At 37.2% G+C, this 21,179-nt stretch overlaps 1 protein-coding gene across 6 annotated transcripts in view; it reads right to left on the bottom strand.

Moving 5' to 3' along the window:
• Positions 1–21,179, bottom strand: part of RALGAPA1 (Ral GTPase activating protein catalytic subunit alpha 1) — a 230,850-nt gene that overhangs the window by 144,890 nt on the left and 64,781 nt on the right. For 3 of the 6 annotated variants that reach the window (XM_014570781.3, XM_014570783.3, XM_006117691.3), the window contains exons 13-17: positions 13,270–13,418; positions 11,312–11,441; positions 10,217–10,454; positions 7,300–7,461; positions 609–749 (exon numbers count right to left, since the gene is read on the bottom strand). In XM_014570781.3, the coding sequence (XP_014426267.2) occupies positions 609–749; positions 7,300–7,461; positions 10,217–10,454; positions 11,312–11,441; positions 13,270–13,418 (820 nt within the window). The remainder of the gene's footprint in view (positions 1–608; positions 750–7,299; positions 7,462–10,216; positions 10,455–11,311; positions 11,442–13,269; positions 13,419–21,179) is intronic. The other 3 variants (XM_014570782.3, XM_025181956.2, XM_006117693.3) reach the window with 1 other exon arrangement.

Genomic DNA, 21,179 nt, shown 5'->3' with positions numbered 1-21,179 from the left:
GTTTTCAGAAATCTTCCACTTTGTACTGAAGCCACATTATCCTCTTTGAAATCTCAAAATAGTGGAATTTTTTTAAAGTGTGTATTTTCCACACATTTTAAAGGAGGCATGCATATCGTAATGTTTTTTGCCATGCTACATGGCTTTTGTAAATATCTCTTCACAGATATTCATTCACAAATTACTTTTCTATTACAGTTGACAAATTTGGAAACATCTATGGATTAAAAACTGATACTGAATGACTGTCTATGGCAAGTCAGTTAAGCTAACAATCTGATCTTCTTTTCTTTCTTCCCCCCACCACAAATAAAGCTTTAACTCAATTCTACCTCCCTCACGCATATGGGTGTTAAAATTACGATTACTGAAAAAGCAGAAAAGTTCCATTATTTTCACATTAATAATAAAAATTGGCACAGCACTAACTTCTAACAGCTCCAGAATGGGTTGCAAATATAGCATGATACTTCACGTAACTCAAATCTCTTCCCTTCTCCTCCCCCTCCCCCATAATATTTTACTTTGAAGAATGTTAGCAGAATTTGAATGCAGAAGGATTTAAAAAGTGATAAAGGGAGTGCAGAAATTAGCAGAGGTGGCACTACCTGAAAGCTCATCAGAAAGGGGAGTGAGAACAATATCAGGCAAGAAGGGTTTGGAAGTATGGATCAGAACAGGAGCACTTTTAGCACTGCGTATATAGGCCGATGGCAGAGCACATTCACCAATGGATCGGCTTCTCATGGCTTCAAAAAAGGAAAAGAAAGAAGTGGGGAAGGAAAAAAAAAGAAGAGTGACTATAATGAAAGGCTTGTGTCACAGAAAAAGCAGCAACGAAGAAAACAAAGATAAAGGAAGAAAAATTTTAAAATTAAAACATTTCAGCACGGCAGATATTGGCAGAGCTGTAAGAAAGAAAAAAAATCAGTGGACACATAAGACATTTTGAGTTTTAAACTTTTTATGTAAAGCATCAATAATGCCTTTAATCTGACAATTACAATGATTTTCCATCCAAAATTGAGAAACTAATTAAATTGCATTATTTTCCACTGCATCAGGGGTTGAAAAATCAGCAAGTTCAATACCATTCCAAAAGCAATCAGAACTTGTACAAGTTTAATTTAAACATTAATTTACACTAGTTATAGTCTTTAAACTAGCTTCTTTTATTGTTGAAGAAGAGTATCCTAATTTTGAAATAAAACAATTTTCAATTAAATTCAAGAGTTTCCAATAGGCTTAAAAGACTAAGAGAAAACTAAATTTGTCAGAGAGTCAGTTTGCACACAACTATAATAAATATTTCATGAAAATCTAGTTGAAGTCGATTAACCATTTCTTAACTGTTGAAATTTTCTCAACAAGAAGTTCTAAACAAGTTATATTTGATGAATCTTCCTAGATATTAATACTGCCTTCACTTCAGTTTATTCAACTAGCTCACTTCAGTGAGAGGTTCAAAGATGAAAAACCAACTGAGGGATGAAAAGGTGAAAAGATCGTTTAGGGTTGTTTTTTTTTAATAAATCTGAAGTGGAAAACAATAAGGTGTGTGAAAGGATGAGATCTATTAGTTCTAAATTTTTGGAAGGACAGTAAACATGGTGTCCAGAAAAAAAAAAAAAAAGAGTTCAATTTGCTATCTACAGATAAGGTACTTCCTTTGTCTAATAAATGAAATCCATGTTTAATAAGCTTACTTTATCCCCTTGAGTTTTCAGCTTTAATTTTATTTTAGTTAACTAAATTTTGAATTGCAGCTTGATACAAATCATAAGTGAAAATCTAATAATTCAGAAATGTGCTTTTCAAGATTTTTTAAACGTTTTAAAATGCAAACATTAAGAACCTCAATAAATGTGTGCTAAGCTTAAATACATACATATAGGTATAGTGTTTCCTCCTAGTTATCAATTATGCAAAGCAACAAGAATCAACTTCTCATTAAGAAAATAATTAAAAATTACAAATGAAAAACATGATTAAAACAGATTATTTATATTAAGAATTCCTGCTAGCCCATTTTGAATGAGTAAATTAAATCACCTGGATTTAAATCAATCCATCTTGTTTGGTGGGACTACATATGCAAGGATTGCAGGATAAGAATTATATTTGCCATATTTCCAATATTCTTTTAACAGTTCGTTGGATAATACTGATTTGTTCCCATTTTGCAGTATGTCAGCAAGACCAGATACTACAGTTTATGTCAGTGTAACTAAAGCTTATAAAGATACAATTCATGATCTTGAAGTAGTTTTCTACTTGACATTTTCATGATGGAAATCTTAATTAAATGACTTAAATGCATTATACACTGACATTTTTTCATGAGAATTTCTGTGCTTAAAAAAAAAAGCTTCATAAGTGAATCCAGTATCTGTAGACTTGTTACTCAGTTGCTTATTGCCAAACATTTGGAATATATATAATAAAATCTAGCCCCCCCCCCCCATTATGCGTAAGAATCAGAAGTACATGGAGACGATACAAGTTGGAATTAGTCACATCACATTTATCACTCCAATTAAAGGGATGCCTTTAACATAGCAACGGTCAGGAAAAAAAAATGGTGAGTTAATGTATACAGAGCAGGAAACACATAGGACAAGTGGAGTGTAGAGATTATATAGTTCTAATGGCACTTTGAAAAAGAGTCTGATAAGATACTTTAAATCAAAATAGTTTCCTATTAAATACAGGGCTTCTGTACACAAACATTTAACTGGAGGCAAGCTGAGGTGTTCATTCACCCCCTACACATCAAGTGTCCATGAGCATCAGTTCATTTGTATATTTTGATCTAGTCCTGTTTCAAAGTCCTTGATATATCAAAAAGCACTCGAGATCAGTTAATGCACATCAGCGGGGTCCACAAAGACAGTCATATTTATTATTAGATGCTAGCCCCAATACAAATCTTAAAATAATATATTCCTTATAATCAGGACTTGTCTCCTCACTTCCATGCCATGAATAGTATTTTATAGCCATTTGCACTGCCCACCCCTATTAGCAATTAAGATGATGGACATTTAAACTGACTATGCTAAAAATGCAAATCAGTATTAAGATAACTGCCTATTAGGTACTGTGAAAAATGCTAACCAATCCAGTTCAAATTTTAAAATTATTTTAGTCTGAACAACAAGTACTATATTAGTATTAATAATTAAGTAAGGGGAGTCTTATTACTAGGATTTGAGGTTTTCTAATGAGTGAAAAAAAAAGTTACAATAAATTTTACCAGAGAATTTTGAAAGTTTACAAGGAGTCTTACTAGTTTTTCCTTCTTATATACACAATGCCACCAAAATTACAAACATTTATTCTTCTTCCATATATGATTTTTGGGATGGGAAGAAGGAGTGGAGGACGCAGAAGGATATGCCACACTTGCAGTTTTCACTGAATGCCCATTTTTACCCTGACCTATTGACTATTTGGGGTCACATTCTCACCTAAAATATGCATCAGTAAGTATCCCACATCATTCACTATTGTTTTTGCAGACAAGTATAGTGATTAGTGGATTTCTGACGTCATGATTTACCTCCAGGATCAGAATCTGCTGCTTAGGGTACGGATCCTGGACTATAGTTCAACAAAGATTTTTCAACCCATATGCAAAGTTAAAAAGACCCTTTAAAAACATACTTTACATAAGATCAGGGTAATAAAATGTACACACTGCATATCAGAGAAGCTGTGAATTTTACGCCAGTTAGATGCACAGAATTTTCTGTGCAACTAATGGGTGCTGGCATGAGGATGGCATAAAACAGAAGTGACACAGACTTACACAAAACATAGAGATTGAAATAAAACCCCATCTTTCTTATCATAAAAATATTTGACAGACTCTCTGCCCCCCACTCAAACATATAAGGAGTATATTCTCAACAATCAAAGGAAATACACCGTGTATCAAAGGCCATACAACACATGTGAGGACCAACTCCTTTCCAGGCCTAAATTCAGGTCTATTTGCAGAGTCAACATAGAATTTAAGAGGAGAATTTTATAGCTAAATACTGTGTAGGACAGATACCTTGACAACGTATAGAATGTCCTACAATTACAACTATGATCACAATCAATTTACATTCCATTTATTTTGAATAAGAAACCAACAAAATGCCTTAACATATTAGCATAGGGTTAAGATCTTGGTCTCCCTCTTCTCTCGATGAGAATTATGCTTATGATAAAGAAAATAAAGCAAAGGATTTAAACATGGCAGGAACCAATTAACTCACCAGAGCCAGCCTTACATATTTAAGGTGAGAGGGGGAACACTAATCTTCTCAAACAAATTAGCTGATAATACTAGGCATGACTAACAGAGATGCAGAAGTCTTTTAAGTTACCTCTGACTACTAGAAATCTCTATGGATTAAAAACTGGAGAAGGAAATTCATTAAGCATTTTACTTACTATACTACTTGACATAAATAAATTAACAGTTTGATAAATATGTGAAAAGTTTGCAAGTAATATCAGTTTGATTTTTAAATTTATCCAATTACTTATTCCAAGCAAAGTAAATCGTAAATATAAGATAAAATTAGTAGCCAAAATGATATTGGAATACTTTACTGTGCTTCACAGTAGGATTGTGAATCACTTCATAATTTTTTTAAACATATAGGGATCTAGGAGGCTAGCTCGGGCATCTTCTTTTGGGCTTTGCACTTTATAATTTCAATATTAGTACTGGGCTACTTGTCCACAAAAAATATATTCACCTAAGAATGAAGAGATTTATTATTTTTTAAAATAATGCTTTTATTAATATAAAAGGGTCCTGTTAATGTTCTTTCATGCAATAGAATTGTTTGAAAGAGAGAAAACAAACAATGATATGTTACAATGAAACTAAATTCAGATTAGTTTGTTACTGATTAGGTCAATATATAGTTTGACCTGGACAAATTTCAGTGATTTAGGATTGAAACCACACAACATTTACCTTTTGAAATATTAATAATTTGAGACAGAGAAAATATAAAAGTAACTTTAATTTAGTATCACCTTGATAATGCACTGAAAATTAACAGAAAACTCTCATACAAGAATAACCATAAATGAACTAGAGAGCCAATTTTATTTTAAATATCCCAAGTATAATGAAGAATACTTAGTCAAACTAGGAGCTGTCAACTTATCACAATAAAACTTAAGAAATGCAAATTAGCTTTTGAATGCAGGAGAAAGGCAGAGATTTGAAGTTTTTGGGGCAGAAATTCTGTCTTCCTACACATTAGGACAATGGGTCCCCAGCCCTGATGGAGACTTTAGGTGCTACCATTAAACAATCCGAGAAATATAGAAATGTTGAGCGGTCATCTAGTCCAGTCTTTGGGCTAAGTATAGACTGACCATCCATAGCATGTTTGTGTGTAACCTGTTCTTAACACCTACAATAACAGAGATTGCTATTCCAGTGCTTAACTACACTTTTAGTTAAAAAGTTTTTCCTAATATCTAATCTACATCTCCTTTGCTACAAATTAAGACCATTACTTCTCATCTCATCTTCACTGGACTGGAGGAAAAATTGATCACCGTTCTCTTTTTAAACAGTCATTAATATATTTGAAGACTTATCAGTTTCCCTCCAAATTTTGTTTAGTTCAGGTTTTTTTTGGTCACATTTTCTAAAATTTGTATCCTATTTGTTGACTCTCTATCCACATTTTTTTTTAAAATGTGGTACCCAAACACACAGTATTCCAGCTGAAAACTCACCAAAACCAAGCAGAAAGGGACAATAACCTAGTGCCTATTAAATGAGATACCCCATAATCTTAGCCTTTTTTTGTTACTGCATCACATTGGTGATTCATATGCAATTTGTAATCCACTATAACTCCCAGATGCTTTTCATCAGTACTACTGTCTAGCCATTCATTCCCCATTTTGTAGTTAGAAAGAAAAATTTTAAATGCACAAGTTTACTTTGCACTTGCCTTTACTGAATTTCACCTTATTGATTTCAGACTAATGCTTCAATTTGTTGTTTTCAACTCTAATCCTGTCCTCCAAAGTGCTAGCAGATCCGGTCAGCTAAATGTTATCCACATATATTATAAACATATTTTTCACTCCATTACCTAAGTCTTCATTAATGAAAACACTGAACAGCCCTGGACCCAGAACAGACCCTGCTGGATACAACTAACAACAGTAGAAACTAGCAATGTTGTAAAATAAAATTCTTAGGAAATGTAACTTGGTTAACTTAAATACTGACAATTTAAATTACGCCCAGAAGTTCAAGGGGGAAGAAGAAAAATACTTGCATTTCTGAAAATCTACCAAAATTATTCATTCAATTGCTGACATGCATTCCCTGCTTCTCAAACTGTGTTGAAATGTACCAGCTGTATTCGTAAGATTACATCTTTCACTGAACAAGACTATCATTTAGCATTATGGAGTTATTGAAACAGCAACAGACATTTCTAATTTTTTTCTTTTGAATTTAAATAACTGCAATTTTCCTTCAACTGAGATCATCTTAGGAGATAACTCACAAATAAGTTTTTAGTTCAAGCCATACTGCATTTCTAAGTCAGTCATACAAGCATGAATGAAGCCCCCCTTAAGTAATCACCTAAGACAACTAGTAGTGCTAGATATTTTTAACAGGGGGGAAAAAAGTCTGCAAGGATACAGTAGTGGAATTGATTACTGCAGGAAGTTAGCTCTTCACAAGTTTGTAGTTTGCCTATTTATAGTCAGCAAAGGTTTTAGGATGTAGTAAGGATGTTAAATTGCGGTTATCTGGCTAATCAAGTAGTTGATACAATTTGTATCGACTACACAATTAGTCAATAAGGACCTCTGTGCAGAGCCACAGCACAGGTAGCTCCAGGAGCCAGCTCGAGCTGGGACTGAGCAGTCCTGGCTAGTGCCAGCTCCGAGAGCCACCCATGCTGTGACTCTGCATTTTACAAGAATTAAGTGCCGCCAAGCTCTTACTACATTTAAAATACAGAGGCATAGTGACCTGGCCCAGCACAAGCTAGGACTGCTCTGTTCTGGCTTGCGCTGAGTCCAGAAGCCCCTGTTTGCAGTGGCCAGCCACTATATACAAGTAACCAAATGCTATTCACTTGTCCCTCCAAAAAACAGCATATAAGACTGCATAATATATATTTAAATACATTACTAATTATCAGACATCAAACTTCTGTGGGAAAGTTATCTGAACATTATTCTATCTATAAAGTGACAAACTCCTTTCCTCAGGTCACATCTCTCATAGTATATACAGATACATACCAACTGTTTTCTGTCGTACTATGCTTCTTGCCTTTTCTGTCCCTGGAGATCCAGTCGTCGTAGCACTGCGCTGTCTCATCGGCGCCTGTCCAGGCTGATCACGGCTCCAACCTCTAGAAAAGGACTTATCAACAGATGATTTTTGGAACTCATGCCCAACTCCTGCAAAAATATAATTTTGAATCTATTCACTTAGTCACTTGACATGGATTTATATACTAGACCTTTGCAGTAGTCAACTTTTCAAATATTTTCCGCTCCGCTTCAAATGTACAAAGTCTCATCATGCAAGCATGTGACTTCAGAAGCTGAACAAAATAAACTAACATTTTTTAAACCTATCCAAACAACATCAATTGAACAATGTTCACACTAGGTCAATGATTCTACTGCAATTACTGTTGTAGTTCCTTTCTGACCTTTCCAATACATGCACCCAAGAGACGTGAGCTTACCAAGGGCACATAAGATAAAATAAATAATTGTGGATAGTTTTTTTCCCCCCCTTTATTTCCAAAGTATTTGATATAAAGTATAACTCCAGCTATCCAAATTCCCTTTATCCAAAAACCTTAGTTACCGAATCCACATCATCTCCCATGTGGCCCTACTGCAGCTAAACACCACGGCTGTGTCTATATTGGCATGATTTTGCACAAAAGCAATTGCTTTTGTGCAAAAATATGCTGCCTGTCTACACTGGCAGGGAGTTCTTGCGCAAGAACACTGACGTTCTAATGTGTGAAATCAGTGCTTCTTGCGCAAGAACTATGATGCTCCTGCTCAGGAAAAAGACCTCTTGCACAACTGTTCTTGCGCAAGAGGCCAGTGTAGACAGGCAACATGAATTTCTTGCGCAAGAAAGCCCGATGGCTAAAATGGCCATCAAAGCTTTCTTGCGCAAGAGAGCATCTACACTGGCACGGATGCTTTTGTGCAAAAGCACATGCCAGTGTAGACGCTCTCTTGCGCAAATACTTTAGCGCAACTACTTTAACGCAAAAACCCTTGTGTTAAAAGTATATGCGTAAAATCTTGCCAGCGTAGATGTAGCCTACTTTGTTTTATAGGAACAACCTGTTTGCCTGGGGGACATCCAAATGCTTTGGCTATCTGAATAAATGGGACTACACTATCTTTCATCTTTAGTTAATGTGATACATACAAAGTAAGAAATTTTAAAAATCACATGCAGGTTGAACTCTCTAGTCCAGAACTCTCTGATCTGGCAACATCTGTGGTCCATCATGATTTTAAGTTACTGGATGTCTGCTTATCATGAGGTGGCCAAGTTCCCCATGGTCCCATAGTGTTTGTTTACAGCTACCAATCCTGGCTCCAAGGTTCCCTCTAAACTGTGCAATAGCACAGCCCTGCAGCTGCTAAATGAGCCCTGCCCAGCTAAGGGCTCAGGGCTCCTTGCACAGAGCTACCTGGGTAAGGGGAGGGCACTTCTTTCTGATACAGCAGTAGCTCCCTGCTGAGGACAGAGCAGCAAGTCTTTCCCAGCCAATAAGGAGGGGACGTGTTGAAGAATTATTTCTCATGTCTTGTTTACAAACTCCAGCTAATCCATCTCAGAAATAATATTGTTGGTTTGTTTTTCCAACAATGTTACATTGTTCACTCATATATCTTGTGATCCACTAAGATGTCCAGATCCCTCTCCACAATGCTCCTTCCTAGCTAGTCACTTCCCATTTTGTAAGTATGCAACTGATTGTTCCTTCCTAAGTGGAGTACTTTGCATTTGTCCTTATTGAATGTCAACCTATTTACTTCAGACCATTTGGAGAAACTGTGCAATGGTGAAGTGACTTGCCCAAGAATCACACAACAGGCTAACGGAAGACCTGGGAATAGAACCCATGTTTTCTGAGTCTGGTTTTTAAGCTACTCTGCCTTCCTTTATGTATTTTGGTCTGTAAAACAGTCCATTTTCTATATCTTATAGAATATCTATAACAATGAACTCTAATCTTATTCAAAAACTTGCAACATTCAAATGCATTTTTAAGAGGCTCCTTTTTTCCTTAAATAATCATTACCGTCAAAGTAATTTTAACAAAACTGGCCTTCCCCCATGACTTACAATTCAACTGAAACCAAACAAGGTGGGCCCAAAACCTGAATTCTCATAGTCAGCAGGATACTATAAGGCAAACTACCAGCCCAGACTACAATTTTAATCAATATTTCTATTATGTATTTACTTTTCAAATTTTAGAAAGTGAATAATGTTAGCAGTAAATTTATAACCTAGTTAAGGTTTACTAGAAATCGATCAAGTTTCCCTAAAAAATGGACATAAATCCTCTTATTTCTAATTAGAAATGAATAGTTATGATTGATGCTTACAGTTAACTTAATTACTTTAACTGACAGAGAAAGGACTAGCCCTCCACAATAGATAATCATGGGCTTATTCCAGGAAACATTTAAACTTGTCAGTAACTTTACTTACAATGACTAGTTTGGTTATAGCTGGGATGTAAATTAAATTACAGATGTGCATGGTTGTTTGCTAGTAAGTGGTGTTTATTTACAAAATATGATCTACAAAATAGAAGGTGTCCCATTTCGGTTGAGACACACAGCCAATTAGCAATATAGTAGCCCAGCTTCCTCCAAGAACTCACCTTCCTAGTTTGACCGATATAATTAATGTGCATAATGTAGTATAGGACTGGCCAACCCGTGGCTTGTGAGCCACATGCGACTCTTCCTCTCTTCATGTGCAGCTCTCAAAGCCACTAAAAATCGCCCTTGGCCCCAGTTTCCCTGTGCTCACTGTCCGGCGTGGCAAAGCAAAATGGCACCAGCAGAACCAAATATGGCTGGGGTTGTGTTTATAAGGGAAGCATTTTTTTTTTTGGCTCAACCAAACATTGGTCACCCCTGATGTAGTATCTCTTACCTTTGCCTTTGTGCTTTTTCTGTTTCTGCTCACTTAATTTATCCAACGGTAAGTCACTGAGGTCCAGGCTGTATAGGTTTCTAGCTAACACTTTTGTTAGCGTCTCCATAGTCAGTGACCACTCAGTGGCTAGCTCTTCCCAATACGTGAGTGATGACATTACAGACAGCAAATCATCCCAAAGGTCTCGAGAGATGTATACATTTAGATTTGCCTTGATCCAGGCTACTATAAGAGTCTAAAGAACAAGTAATGTAAGTGAAATAGTTGACTTGTTAATGTAAGACAACAGAAGGGTATTCAAGCATTAGATTTTGCTGTTTTAAAAAAAAAAAAAAAAAACCACAAAAATTTCCATATATAGTGTCTACAAAGTCAACTCTTCCTCCCCCCACCCCCATCTATTTCTACTCACACAAATCTTTCATGAATTTTCATGTAATGTTTTTGTTTCCATTCACAGTTGTGTGGCATGTTACATCATTTAGCTATCAGAACAAATTGATTTGATTCATAAAAGATCTCTTCAGCTTTTGACCTAGTTTAGTTTGGATTACATTCCATGCATTTTTTGTTTGTTTGTTTGTTTTTTTAAAGCACCTGGAGATTCTCCAGATCCCACACACAGTGAAGTGACCAAAAAAGCAAATGGGGGCTATCTGTTTTGAATGACTCTACTATGGGCCTACCCCATGGAGTATGGTTTTCCGGACAGGTGGCAAACACTACAATGAGAAAGGGATGAGGCTAACCCAGGAGTGAGCCATAAGCAGGAGGCGATTCGCATGCATTAGCTGCTTGTGTGTAATAATGTCATTATATATACACAACTAGCTCCTTAACATGCAATGGTCTCAATATTTAGGCAATATGCTTAATATTAACAATTTCTAGTCTCTCAGATGATAAACGGAGGGAGACAAGGTAGATGATATTTTATTGGGCCAGTTGAAATTTGTCCCTCTCACCAACATTTGAGCTTACACAGAGCTCTTCTTCTGTCCTGCAGCTACATGTAAGCTCAAAAGCTTGTTTCTCGCTAACTTAAATTGGCCCACTCTCTAATATTCTCATATGCAATTTATATTTAATTGCCTGAAAAAGAGGTCCTGCAAGTCTTCCAGCTAAAGTGGAGTTCTTTCTTCCTTGATACTGCAGGAAAGCCTGGAGCGGCATCTTCAGCACAGATTCTGTGACCCTAAGGAGAACAAGTAACATCTGCTCCCTGCAAAGCAAGATTGAATTGAGTTACATTTTCAGTATATATTTAAGCTGAGACAATTAAGAACTATGTTTCTCCCCTTGCACAAACTTATTTTTTTAACTATGAAAAATTTAAGAGTCAGAAACAGCCCAACATGGGTCTATTTTTATGTCTATCATTCTTTCCCCTTATTGCTGTTCTCTGTTGTCACAATGAAGAACCCTTGCAGGATTCCCCTTCATTTGCTGTATAAACCTTTCTATCTTCTCTCTCAAGGAAGCATGGTTTTCATGGGTCCCAAATAGCAGCAAAGTCGTATTTCTTTAATTAGATCACTATTTCTGATCCAAAAGTACACTAATATTTTTAGCATGAACTGAGGTTATTTGGCAAGTGATTGGTGTAACAACAGAAGATAACTTTTATAAACATGCTCTATAAGGTATAAAGGGAGTGGCAGGGAAGAAGTATCTTCAGTCATAATTGAATTATGATGCTTGAAGGTTTATTTCAAGTTACATAAATAAAGCCTGTGAAGAAGTGCTACTTAAAATTATCTACTAGAATTTGCTAAAGATTCCCATTTTATTCCCATGTCTCCACTGGATACCTGAGAACCAAGGTCAACTGCTTTTGTTTTTCCATATATGTATACATAATGATGGCAGCCCTACTTACCAAGTATTCAGGAGACATCAGCAAGGTATTTAATGAAAATTAAATTATAATGAAAAGAAGTTAGAAATGTAAAGATTTGTTTTTGTTGAAAGCAACTAATTAAACTGATTAAAGCGTGGGTTTACTTCTGCATAAAAAAATCCTGAAACCAGACTAAGATGCAGACAAGAACCATCACAGACCTTTAAGCATCAAATTACCAGACTTGTATATACCCACTGCCTTCATGCTTGCCCCATTCCAACACAGCCATCTGAAAATAATCTTGCTGTAGTTTTCTTAGGTAAGTGAACAAATACCCTCAGGTTGCAGAGTGGGACAAAAGAGAAAAAAAAACAACACCACCACAGGCATATGCACCTCTCCCCCACAAAAACAAACTGAAATGATCACTGGATACACAAGCATCCTGTCACTATGGCAGATGAAGGGGAAGGGGAAAATACCCAGAATCAAGAAGTGGTAGAGTGGACATTCAACTCCACCATACCTCCTCCAAAAGTGGTAGAGCCTGGTTTCCCCAGATCTTGAATCTTAAACACTATTTCTTCCAGTGGTGAAATGAATAGTACCGAATCCAGCTTTTAGTAGGGTTGAGGTCAGAGAACAGGATGGCAGTTTACACAACCCCCATCTTCCCAAAAACTGAGAAGACTAGCCCTGCCCTTGGAACAGAAGCCATCGGATGTGTCTCTTTCCTCTTCCCACATCTCAAGTTAGCATTCAACATTGGCCACTCAGAAAAGGTGCTTGCCTATGACCTTTTCAATAGCTCTGGACAAAAGAGGATTGCAGTGGCTTATCTTTCCCTCAAAGTTCAACTCACCATCCCTGCTGTTTTTTTAATGCTGAGGATGTCTAGCTCTATCCCTTCCATTAAACATTCCCCCCCAGCTAGGAAGGTGTCTACACTTGCCTGTTGTAATAGTTATACAGATTGGCATTTTTTGCAGAAGGATAGTATGGGATGGTCCATGTATACTTTATATCCCCAACTACAGCAAGATAATACTTCAAGTAAGCCTAGACACATTGTTCTTAAAACATTTTCTCATTGAGAGAAACTGACTCACTTCATAGGCACCATCCTATTGAACTTCCTGAGTACTTAAGTTTTAAATATTTGGTCCAGTTCATTAAAAATGTTAAGATAAAACTATAAACTTTTTACCAAGTCTTCTTGTCCATTGGTACTTGCACCACCATGTAACGGTAGATATTAAGAATGCGTTTACACATATCAGTGTGCTCATCCAAGAGAGTTTTAATGTCATTTGCAGGCTCAAGAAGAAATATATTTGAAGAGTTTATTATAAAAACCTATAAACAAAAGAAGTGGTGATTAAAATTAGTAGCCTGAGAAGCTGGCCAATGTTTTTGCTATGATTAAACAATCCAACCGATAGCGGTAGAAAGATAGAGATACACATTTTTACAGGAACATCACTTGTTTAGCCTGCTTTAATGAGTAACAAATTCAAGAATAAAATTGAAAACAAGTAGTCCTGTGGCACCTTAGGGTACATCTAAACTACACCCCTCTGTCAGCAGAGGGATGTAAATTAGACACACTGAAAGTGCAAATGAAGCCAGGATTTAAATGTCCCATGCTTCATTTGCATAATGGCAGCCACCACTTTTCGAAATGGGGCTTTCAAAGAAACCCAGCAGTTTAGACAGGGCATTTTCAACAGAAATGCCCCATTTCGAAAGATCAAGGAGTACTCAAGGTGTACAGGACCTTTCAAAACGGGGCATGTGTCAAAAATGCCCCGTCTAACCTGCAGTTTTTTTCCAAAAAGCTCCGTTTTGAATAAAGTGGCGGCCGTCATTATGCAAATGAAGCACAGGATATTTAAATCCAGGCTTCATTTGCACTTTCAATGTGTCTAATTTACATCCCTCTAAACTACACCCCTCTGTCGTCAGACACCCTTAGAGACTAACAGACTATATATAGCATCATGAGCTCTTGTGGACAAAACCCACTTTTTCAAATGAGCAGAGGAAGTAGGTTTTGCCCATGAAAGTTCATATTATATTATATATAGTCTTTAGTCTCTAAGATGCGAAAGGACTACAGGGTGGCCCAGCTATCTGTTTTTCCAGTAAACATCTGTTCTGCACTGAAGTATTGACGTTTGTAGGAACTGATGTATTTTAAATCCTCCCATTCCCCACTTTTAAGTCATGCAAAAAAAAAAAAAAACCCACCAAAACCCAATCTGTGCAAATGGAAATCAACCGCGGGAACAAAACTCCCCACTTTAAATTGTTTCACTTTAAGTAAAAGTTTTTGGAACGTATCTTGGACTTATAGCAAGGATGGCCTGTACTTTTTTTGGAAGTTACAGATTAACACAGCCACCCTTCTGAGAAGAATAAACTTGGTTTAACTTTCAGTTTAGCAGGGGGAAAAAAAAAAAAAAAAAAAAAAAAAAAAACTGTTTACATTTTCTATAAAACACTGGCAACAAATTTCTACTCAAATATATTATATGGAAAATTACTCAAGGTTATGTTAAATCTAGAGAGCATTTAACAGCATAAAGCCACTGCTTTCCTCTGTAATTCTGCAACTTCAAAGTAACATTTGATAACAACATGATACTGTATCTGTATATACACACGGTGTACTTGACGATGTTTGTGAAATTACTATATTTTGGGACTTGAATGTTTTATCCCACAGCGTGTAGCACTCCTCGCTAAAAATAGGGTTTTAGAGATATTTACTAAAGTGGCTGCCCTCACACTTAACAGCATTTTGCAATTACTATACAGCTATCCCGAGAGTCCAACTCCTTAGTTCATACTGCCACAATTAACTCCAAGTATCAGAGTTAATAATATACAAACTACCTTTGATTCTGTAAGGGAATGGATATCAAACAAGTCTTGCTTAGCATTCAATATATACCACACAAAAAAGCAATGGGGACAAAATAGAAGAACAAAGAAGGGTGATCACAATCTTTGAATCATTATTTATGAGACAATGCTCCTCAAGATAAGCAGCCCAATATCAATCTCTTAGGTCCTGGTCACCATACTTGCCTGAGCTGAGTGCCATTTTTGAGACTTGGTCCAGTCTATTGAGTGGTAGTAGGACAGTGCTGAGAATTTCAAGTGAGTATTTATCTGAAAGATTTTCAGCCACACACCTTTCATTATTTCTGATGCAACTTAGCCCAACATGTCAGCTAGAATGTCTCAGTGAGCATGAAAATAGCTATATGCATTGTGAAGACTGGCCACAAATAAAGATTCAAGCCCACTGGAACACGTACATGTGCAAATTTATTGGAAAGGCTATTACATCTGGGCTAAGCAATGACACACAATTCTAGACAGGCCTCTTATTGTTGGTAAGCATTCCTATATGGCAAGAAATGTCTGTAAATAAGAATTCTTGAGGACAATGGATCTACAGCTAGAATTCAGTCCAGGTTTACGATACGGGAGAGAGCTGAACAAAGATACGCAACTCCAGCTATGGAAATAACGTAGCTGGAATCAATGTACCTTAGTTTGAATTTTTGTGGTGTCCCTGCTGTGGGGAAGTCAATGGAAGAGTCCCTTACTCCTTTCAACCCAACGGAGTACTGGGGTTAATGGGTGTGCTATCAGAAGTCTATTTAGCTGGTCCTTACTAGACCCACTAAATCAAAACCTGGGGAGATTGAACTCTGCAGCATTGATCTCCCAGTAAGTGAAGACAAGCCCTCAGCTGCACATTCTCCATCTATTAGACAAAGCATCAAGTTGCAGTGGGAGAGGTCTAGGTTGGATATTAGGAAAAATTATTTCATTAGGAGGATAGTGAAGCAGAATTGGTTACTTAGAGAGGTAATGGAAACTCTACCCTTAAGGTTTTTAAGTCCCAGCTTTACAAAGCCCTGGCTTGGATGATTTAGTTTGGATTGGCTCTGCTTTTAGCAGTGGGGTGGACTCAATGACCTCCTGAGGTCTCTTCCAACCCTATGATTCCATGATATATGAAATCAATTACAAAAGGTACTATAGGTACTGGGCTGTAAGCTTTTGCTGATCAGAAGTGCAACATCCAGGATATTTTAACTGGCCTGCCAAAGTGCATGATGTATGGAGTTTCAGTAACTCCATTTTGTACCAGATGAACCACTATTTTTACCATGCATACCAAAAAAACTAATAGACTGCAACCACAGGGCTTCTTGGAATCCTATCTATTCTTTGCTTCCTGGGTAATGAAATTTAATCTGGATTATCCCAAGTGCAGACAATGCCTTAAATACTACCTCCAAAAGAATTGAATAGAGATTGAATATGCCTCTATTAAGCTGAAGGGAAGACAAGATATTTTTTGAAATGTAATGACATTGTTAGAGCATATCCCAATGCCATGGTTTATAAAACATTATGACAAAATGGGGAAGTTTTCTCCTGGACAAGCAGAAAATAATTGGAGACTAAGTTAATACATGTCAGTAGCCTCCAATTCCAGACATGCAGGAAACTATATCAGGGAAGCTAATTTGATGCAAAATGTTCTCTGAGTACAGCAGCAAATGGGAGAGAAGAGAAAGTAATTATTCAAGTTTCAACAGCCATAAGATATAAACGGATCGGTGTAGCAACTGACTCTGAATAACTACCTCTTGGATATGGATAACCATCACATTGATTAAGTATGGGAGCACTTGTTTATTTCTTAAAGCCCTCTAATTTCCAACTAATTCATCTGCTTCCAATTCGAAAAACACAACACATTTCAAGTGTCAACGTTTTTATTTCTCTTTCCTTATGAAACATATGGTAAATTGAAAATACAGGTATTAACAACCACACCTCATCTTGGTATCAGAAAATAATATGGTTTGTAAGATTGAGTGTACATCTGGATAGTGTTTGAGTTACTGCTCTACAGAAGACAATAGGTGAAGTGCCTGCTTGAGTGCTTATTTAAGTCAATCGGAGTTTTTTCATTTATTTCAACAGGCACTGAACCAGTTCATTCGGAAAAGCGTTAGTAAGAAGGAGTACGAGTACATTAGCAGGTAGGACAACAGCAATATGGAAGTTAAAGGAACCTCTACTAGAATGAAAGATTCCAGAGTAAGGTTGTGGAATGTGACACTACATTAATACTCTGGAATAAGTTCTCCCTCTTAATTTTTCATTATGAGAGTAGAGGCCTTAAATATTTGCCTCAGGAGCTTCCTGAGGCTTCTGATCTGAATCACCTGGCCTACATATTTATGCAGCCATTGGTTGTACATCTGCAGTTTTAATCTCTTCTCTGCTTTGGGTATCTACAGCTCAATATTTAGTTCTTTGCCAGCTTTTCCCTCTTCACTTTTTTTTGGGGGGGAGGGGGAAGAGATCTGATAATTTTCCTTTTCTTTTCCACTGAAATGCAAGCAGCTGCAACGGAAGGGGGTTCTCAGCACCTTCTAGACTCAGCAGCTGTGCCTTCCTGGCCTGTGGAAGAAGGAGAGCAAAGATTAGTTATATTTGGCAGCAAACATTTATTCCTGTTACAGGACAGGAATGCTGCTGTGTGCTGGAGTAGAGAGAATCTAGAGTCCCCACTATTAAGCTCAGCTTCAAGAAGTCACTGGTAAAATATTGTGTATTCTTTAGAATGTGCCATTGGTTTCAGAAGTGTTTATTCTTGCTTGGTGCTTTTAGAAGCCAATAGTAAGGAACTGAACAGAGAATAACCAGACATTTTTCCAAAATTTCAAATACTTTTTATATGCTGTTTTGCCTTAATATTGTCTTTATTATAAGGAGAGAACACAGAGGTGAACATCTGTACTGAATATCTGTCCTTGTCCTATCTACCAGTGAAGAATTCTGTGTTTCATGTACCAATTAATTTATCACTGCTTGGACTGTGATTTGAGGCAAATATTTTTACTGGGAACTAAAGTGGTGTTCTATTCAGCTGTAGTAGATTCAAGTAAGAGAGAGTGTTAACATTAATGTGAGGGTTTTAGGGCAGAGGGTTTTAGGGCAGAGAACAAGGCAGCAGAAGAGGTATTCTAGATTTCACATGCACCTTTGTTCATTTCTGAAAAACTGTAAGCATACTTTTTTTTAAACTGGTAAAGATCATTATCTTTATCATATAAGCATCTTGCAAAGCTGACTCAGTAAATCCCATTCTATATTCAAGCACACACCAGAAATACTGTTCAGTAAATGTAAAGTGAGCACAATACCTTGCATGAATATCTTATCTTGATTGTTTTGGCTGTCTCCACTGCTATGAGTTCCTCATGTGGTGGGACATGCTGTTCTGGACTCAAAGCATTCACTTTACTCACTTGTTTGGGCAGCTATGATAAACTGAGAAGGCTTGATCAGTGGCCTGGCCCGGCCCGGCCCAAGAATCGTGGACATCACATTAAAGTTATTTATGTTGAACCAATGCTACTGTTTTTGTTTCAGGACTTATTATATCAAATGCTTTAATGTTTTTTCTACAATGCTTGGCATTTCATCCCATCCATGGTTTAGCTAATCTCTGGTGCCTTGCTGTACATTTCTTTATTGTTCTCAAAGAGAACTCAATCTGGATGGTTATTTCAGATTCTGATTGTACAATCATAAAAATGTAGGGCTGGAAGGGACCCTGAGAGGTCACCTAGTCAATCACACTGCACTGAAGCAGGACCAAATAAACTAGACCACCATTAAGAGGTGTTTGTACAACCAATTCTTAAAAAATTCAAATGATCAATTACATAAATTTCCCTTGGAAGCCTATTTCAACTTAATTACTCTTACAATTGGAAATGTTTTCCTAATATCTAACAAACTTCCCTTGCTGCAAATTAAGCCAGTTACTTCTTGTCCTACTTTTGGCAGACAGAGAATCCCTCTTTGTAACAGCCCTTAACATATCTGAAGATTTATCAGGTCCCCCTTCAATCTACTTTTCTCATGATTAAATGCACCACATATTTTAACTTTTCCTCATAAGTCAGATTTGCAACTCCATCACATTGTTGATTCATTCAATTTAACCTCTGGAGTCTTTGCAGCCCCACTACTTTCTAGTTAGTTATTACCCAATTTGTGCAGAAATTAACATTATAGTCACTAGAAAGTGTTTTGTTTGCTTTGTAACCACACTTGTCTTCTATTCATATTCTATATCACTTCAACCTCTATTTTTTTTTAATATGCTCATTCTTGTTCTATTACAAAACTATCTCTATGTAGTGTATTAAAATGTAGGGTGACTCCTCACCTAGCCATACAGTCTCTCCAGGCACTGAACTTAATTTCTGTGAATGTACAGTGACGAGGGACTGGACACTGGAGAGGAACACATCTGGGTAACTCAGGAGTTAGGATTTACTGACTGTTACATGCAAGGCAAGATTTGGACTAACAGAATTCCAAAGAGTTTGTTGGAAAGCTAGTGTCTCGGGAAGTTCACAGATGGTTTGGAGCAGCAAAACCACTCATTTGCTGAGGCTGAGAAGAGGGAACACAGGGGCTCACAATTGTGGGTACTCTAAGCAGGTCACACATCTGTCTATACATCCTGTATAAGAATATTCTTCCTTAAAATCTTCTTGGGTGTCTTCATTTGTATTATCATAGTGCTTAGAAACTCTAGTCAGAGACCAGGACCCCATTGCACAAGGCATTGTACAAACAAGGTAGTGACCCACATTAAAGGTTGATCAGGTGAAGGAGGAGCTAATGCACATCTCTGCTGTTGCTATTGTCAGATTCGACTCTGCCAAAGAAGTGCATAATTTAAGACAATAAAGGCTATTGCCAGAAAAGGCTAACCTGATACACACTAAGACCATAGAATACTAGGACTGGAAGGGACCTCGAGAGGTCATCGAGTCCTGTCCCCTAGAACAGGGAGCTCCCAGGAGTGGGGTTTGAACCCGCACAGACAAACATCCATTGGATCTTAAGTCCAACACCTTCAGCACTCAGCCATACTGGTGGTTTTTATGCTGTGCCACAGTAACACCATAGTGTGAACACTTCCTACAGCAACGGAAGGGGTGTTCTGGTCAATGTTATTAACTCACCCCTCCAACAGTGGTATCTGGGTGGAAAGGCGGCGGCTTCCATTGACCTTGCCATGTTGACACTGGAAGAGTTAGATCACCTACCTATGGGAATCAAGATTCAAAAGTTCCCGAATGACATAGATTTAATTTTTAAATACTGATCAGGCCCAAGGATATTTGTGTCAGGGGAGGGCAATAATTTTGGAAGTGGCCACAGGCCAACCCAGAAGGGGCAGGGTTGGGAACTACCCTTCTGGGTACGGCGATCTTATTTTCTGAACCAGCTGCAGCTAGTAAGACAAGTTTAATTTAAATTATGAAACAAAGTAAGCGTGTTAACTCTCTCATGTTGGCTTATCAAACTTAATTTTAAATAAAGTAAAATATGTCCAATACAAAAGGTTTCAATGTTTTCTTTATTTATGGCAGAGGTGAGGAACCCTTTTTGGGTTGGGGGAGAGGGGTCAATGACCCACACAAAAAATTGGGGTCCACACGAGTGAGAAGCAAAAAAACTCCTCCAAAACCCCCCAACCCTAACTGATATGGTTCCCAACTGAGACACCTCACTCCTCTGGTGCCCCAGCTTCACGGGGTGAGGGGCATGAAAGGGAGGAAACTGAGGTTCAGGGCTTCCCACTATAGCCTACTAACCGTTATCAGTTTTATTTCAGCCTACTAAAATGATATTTGCTTTGTTTTAGTTAATTAATAGCTTTATTATTTCATTTTTGTTTTCCTTTATGTAGATTTAAATATGCTGGTAATGCTAGGGGCTTGCAGAATTCATTTTGTGTAAGATGGCTTATAGCAGTAGGTAGTTAGTGAAATATTTGTTTTTCTTTATAATTTTCTATAAAAGGGTGAAGCAAGAGTTTGTGGTTGGCGCAAGAGTTTTTTGAATTCTGCCCAGAATTTGCAGAGAAAATCTGCTAACATAATAACAGCCACTTTGAATTTCCTGCGCAATCAGTCCAAGATGGAGGATTTTAGACCAAGGCTTCCCTCACTTTCTAAGTGGTTTTGGGAAATTATCCAAGAAAACATC

Source organism: Pelodiscus sinensis, chromosome 4, assembly GCF_049634645.1.
Source record: "Pelodiscus sinensis isolate JC-2024 chromosome 4, ASM4963464v1, whole genome shotgun sequence".
Classification (NCBI taxonomy): Eukaryota; Metazoa; Chordata; order Testudines; family Trionychidae; genus Pelodiscus; species Pelodiscus sinensis.
Note: the sequence above shows the minus strand (reverse complement) of the source record. Positions and strands in the feature narration are given on the sequence as shown.